This window comes from Dipodomys ordii, unplaced genomic scaffold, assembly GCF_000151885.1.
Source record: "Dipodomys ordii isolate 6190 unplaced genomic scaffold, Dord_2.0 Scaffold324, whole genome shotgun sequence".
NCBI classification, from domain to species: Eukaryota; Metazoa; Chordata; class Mammalia; order Rodentia; family Heteromyidae; genus Dipodomys; species Dipodomys ordii.
Window position 1 is genome coordinate 7,764 of NW_012267540.1, and position 5,282 is coordinate 13,045.

The window sequence follows — 5,282 nt, forward strand, 5'->3', positions numbered from 1 at the left end:
CTTGGTCAGCTCCTTGGCCAAACTGCCCACCTGCTGGTACTTCCTAAAACCCTTCACTGTCTCTCTGACACCCGTGGTGGCAAGGATTTCTGCCGAGATGGGCATGACTGAGAGCAGCCTCAAGGATTTGTAAAGCTCGTCGGCATCTGTGCTGGAGGCCAGGCGCTCCTGAATCTGCCTCACCGCTCTGCACTCCCACTGGGCTGCCTCCATCCTTCTGCCAACCCCGTCTATGTCTACAGAGATGCCCAGGACACTCACCTGGCTTCCTGAATGCCGTGGGTCACTCACCGTGCTCTGGGCACTCTTCCTCCGGTCGATCGCTGTGAGGCACGTAGGCTTCCTCCTGGTCCTCTCTGCAGCCGAGTCCAGAGTGACCCTGCCCACTAGCTGCCTGCCTTATATAAACTCTTACTGCCCCACCTCTTCCCACAGTTCCTCCTGTAAGCCCCTCCCTGTCTCATGCCTGTCACACCCTTACATCCTAGCAGGGGGTCGCCCAAGATGCACCATGCCTGATCCTCTACAAGTCCCCTCCCTACAACTCCCAAGGATGGGTGTAGACTCTGCCCTTCTTAACCAGAACTCCTGTATCAAGAGATCCCCCACCATTCCCCTGACCTGGGGACCAGGGGATGGTGCAACTGGCACCCTCCACTAACACTCCCTTTGTCTCCATCCTGTTTACAGGATCCTCTCTATCTGGCCCTGTATTTTCCACCTTTAAAGATAACTCATAACCCTAGACATACTTTTGTAGTTGCTCCACAAACTCCAAGGCTATTGTCGCCGATTTGACCTCAATGTCCTTCATTACCTGATGTGCGTTGGCACTTCCGGGATTGGACACTTGCTGAGGGAGTCGCTGATCCGCCTGCACCAATCCAGCTAAAGGCAGTGACCGATTGCCTGGTCAAGTTTAATAAATATATAAATGAATGAATAAATATGTACATGTGTGTGTATGTATTTTAACCTATGTATATGTGCAAACATATATACATACATATATATATATACACAAGCACATATATTTATACATAATTATTTATAGTTTATACATATATTTATATACATATATATGCAAATCTGGAATGGCCAGTGTCTTTTCCCAGTCTTTCCTTCCTCTTTTGTTGTTCCTTTTGTGTTTGTGAGCTGCTGGCTTGCTAAGGAACTGTTTTGTTTGCTTGCTTTGTTTTAGAGACAGGGTCACACTGGGAAGACCAAGTTGGACTGGCGCTTTGAAACCTGGGGATTCTGCTGCCTGTAGGCTGAGCACAGGTATGGACCATCAACACTGAGCTCCTACTCCCTGTAGTTAGGGTATGTTTTGATCTGAGCTTGTTGATTCTGTTATGGTAGGAAGCAGGTTGGGTAGATGGGAGAGAGTGCCTTGATCTCCTCCATCACCTGCTGTGTGTTGGCAGTTCCCAGGTTGGATAATTGTTTAGGGAATTGCTGCTCACTCTTGAACTAATCTAACTGAAGCCAGTGGCTATTGATCTTCTAGAGATAAGTGTATATATATATAAGTGTATTTTCCCTTGTGTATATATGCATACATATATACACATATATGTACATACACATATGGAAAAACCTATACAAATGTACATATATTGCATGTATATGTGTGTGTGTGTGTGTGTGTGTGTGTGTGTGTACAGTTGAATGTCTTTTCCCAGCCTTTCCTTCCGCTTTCTTGATTCTCTGTAGTGATGTGAGACTTCTGGCTTGGCGGGAACCATTTTATTTGCTTGCTGGGTTTCAGTGATAGGGTCCCACTGGGAAGACCAGGTTAAACTTCAGCTTTGGAACCCCGTGAGTTGGCCTCCTGTAAACTGGTCCCACAGGTGTGGACCATCAGCACTGATCTCCTAACCCTCCCTGTTGTTAGGTTGTGTTCTGATCTTAGCTTCTTCCTTGTTTAGTGGGAAGTAGGTTGGGTAGATGGGAGAGAGTTCCTCAATGTCTTTCATCACCTGATGTGAATTTTCATTTCTTAGGTTAGATAATTGTTTAGGGAACTGCTAATCACTTCTGCACCAATCCAACTGAAGCCAGTGACCATTTGTCTTGTCCATATATACATATATATATATATAATTTATATGCACTTATATATACTTATTGATATATAGTTATATAAATTTATATGTTTACCTATGTATATGTGTAAATATATATATATACATATATATACCACTTTATATGTAGATATATATGTGGATATCTATCTATCTATCTATATCCCAAGCTTGAAATATGTTATCAAACAACATTTAGCAGGAAGGCTTTAGGATCTTATTTTTAACTCTCTTGCTCTGAAATTACTTATTCTTCATTTCCACATTTCTATTGGTAGAAAATTTCTTTGAAAATAATCATTCCCCATTGTTTATTTGTTCAAAATCCTTACTAACAAAAGAAATCATATTCCAAATTAACCACTTCTTCTATTTCATTGTCTCTCTTTCTCTCTTTTCTAGTCTCTTTTCTGGAGTATTTTCTTTATTTGGGGGGGGGTAATTCCTCATTTTGTTTCTTTTTTTTAATTGTGAAAATACCATACAGAGGGGTTACAATTACATGGGCAAGGTAATGAATACATTTCTTATCAAGCATTGTTGCCTGCTCCTGGGAGTATTTTCTTGAGGTTACATATATGGGCCACAATACTTGGCTTTCTCTAAGAATTCTTATGTTTGCTGAAGGATGTAGTCAACATTATCAACAATTTAAGATCTAGAGGTCTCTCTGTCCTCAGAGTTTGAACATTGGTCTTACTATTCATCCTAACCTGGTGTGTTCCTTAGGTTAATGTTTCAGTGTTTATAGGATTCTTCACAGATTCTAAAGGATGTCTGAAGGACAAAATCCTAACATGCTCTATCTCAACTTTTCTTCCAATAACTATGAACCCATCCTCTTACATACACAAAAATTCTTCAAACCTGCTCACCAACAAGGACAAGTTGATTGCACCCAGAAGGTAAATAAGAGGATTTCAAGCAGCCCATGGGAACACACCACTTAGGGGGAATGGAGAAGGAATGGTGTCCTCCATGCTTTCCCATCCAAAGGGTGCCAATCTCAATCCAGACAGAAAATGAACATCTTCCTGCAGTCAGCAGAGAAAAGATTCACTCTCTGGCACACCTTTCAGCTCCATAACACAAAGCTAATTTAAACATGTACCAAAAAGTCTCAGGGATTTCTGTATTTATCAGAACCCTTATTCTTTGTTGTCACATATAAGTTTAGTGTTTAATATAGGTCATCTTTACCAGTAAATAATAGTCAAAACATCCTTTCATAATAAATTAGAAAGCTATTTAAATATTTATTGATTATACTCCATAGACAAAAGAGAATCTTGGATATAGATGTATTATTTACTGACGAATAATAAAATGAATATCACTTACTGACTACCTGGCCTAAGAAATAACATTCTCAGTAGCATTGAAGTCTGGATTTCTCCGTTTAAGAAAGCTTGTGCAGAATAATAATATTAGCATCTTCTTTGTTTTTTCCCTAACATCACCTTATCTGACCTTTTCTGCTTGACTCAGACATATACTAGATATTGCAAATAAAGGAAACCATGGGACCTATTTCTTTGGGCCTGGCTTACTTCACTTAATATAATTTAGGAAAAGGAATCTTATACTTTGTCTGCTATTCAGAACCTCCACCCTTTTGATCCCTTTGCTGATGCAAGTAAGGGTGATGACCTGCTTCCTGCTCTCTCCGAGGATTATATCTAAGTGTTTTTTTCTTTCTTTCTTGCTATTGTTTCTAACGTATTTATAAAGTACCACATGTTTGTTTTTTTGTTTTTGCTTTGTATGTCCCTCTTCCATGGTATAACCTCTGTTTGCACTGTATGTGATGTTGGTATAATTTGGGAAGCAGAAGGGGAAAGAAAACCAAATTATTTAAGTAGGGATACAGGTGGACACATTGCACAATGAGATGTACAAGATGCTATTGGGGGGAAGAGTGTAGTTGAGGAGTGGGAGGGAAGGAATGGAAGGGGAAAAATGAGGAGGAGGCAACAATGCTTGATAAGAAACGGACTCATTACCTTGATCATGTAATTGTAACCCCTCTGTACAGTATTTTTACAATAAAAACTTATTTAGAAAAGAAAATAGAGAATTCAAGAGAGAAGTGGCAGGAAGAACCTTACTACTGTCCAAGGGATCACTGATGATTATGATAAAAAGAAACTAGTGAAGGTGTTTAAGAAGAAATTTGCCTACAATGGTACTGTAATTAAGCATCCAAAATATGGAGAAGTAATTCAGCTACAGGGTGACCAGCGGAAGAACATATGCTAGTTCCTGGTAGAGCTTGGACAGGCTAAGGACGATCAGTTGAAGGTTCATGTGTTTTAAGTGCTTATGCCTCACTAAAGCTTAAGTGAGGATTTCCTTGCAATGAGTAGAATTTCCCTCCTTTCCCTTGTCACAAGTTTAAAAACCTCACAGCTTGCATAATGTAACCATTTGGGGTCCACTTTTAACTTGGACTAGTATAACTCCTTCATGCAATAAACTGAAAAAAGCCATCCTTTCTAGTCTTGAAGTCCCTTATTTAAGCTGAGGTCAAACAGCAGGTGCCTGGCAGTGTCCAGCGTGCAACAAAGCAATAAATGTGAAGTTTCAGTTAAGCCCAGAGACCCAGGATCACAGGTGGATATGTCTGGTCAGAAGCTCCCTCTGCAGCTTCCCCTGCCCTAAGAGAATGCTGATGTTTGAACTACCCATGGTACTCCAGAGAGAATGGGATAAGTCATCAAGCAACAGCAGCTGTGCCACTAGGGGGAGCCTTGAGCTGGCCACACATGGGCTAAGTAGGGGGTGTCCAAAAAAGAAGGATATTAGAGGAGCCTAATAACAATTAACTTTTTTTTATCTTTTTTTAATTTTAATTTAATTTTATTTTATTTGTAATTATACTGTACAGAGGGGTTACAATTACATGGGCAGGATAATGTGTACATTTCTTACCAAGCATTGCAGCATCCTCCTTTATCTTTCACATCCCTTCCCAGCCTCCCACGTCCCCTCCCAATCCCAATCCTTCTCCCCCCCCCACAGACATTGTAAAGCTCATTTTGGACATGACAACTTGTACTTCTCATTGTTGCAACAGGTCCACCTGTATCCTTAAACGAATTGTTTTTCCCCATCTCCTCCACAAGTTATACTGACATCAAATATAGTGAAAGCAGGGGTTATACTGTGGGGGAGGGACATACAAAGCAACAAAGA

General features: G+C 40.6%; 1 protein-coding gene and 1 pseudogene across 1 annotated transcript in view; one reads left to right on the forward strand and one right to left on the reverse strand.

Annotated features, from left to right (window-relative positions):
• LOC106001578 (transcription elongation factor B polypeptide 3-like) overlaps positions 1-213 on the reverse strand; it is a 3,243-nt gene extending 3,030 nt beyond the window's left edge. Inside the window, exon 1 of the mRNA XM_013036642.1 lies at positions 31-213. Coding sequence (XP_012892096.1) covers positions 31-213 — 183 coding nt within the window. The remainder of the gene's footprint in view (positions 1-30) is intronic.
• A 19-nt stretch (positions 214-232) lies between these two features.
• Positions 233-4,403, forward strand: LOC106001579 (annotated as a pseudogene).
• The last annotated feature ends 879 nt before the right edge of the window (positions 4,404-5,282 follow it).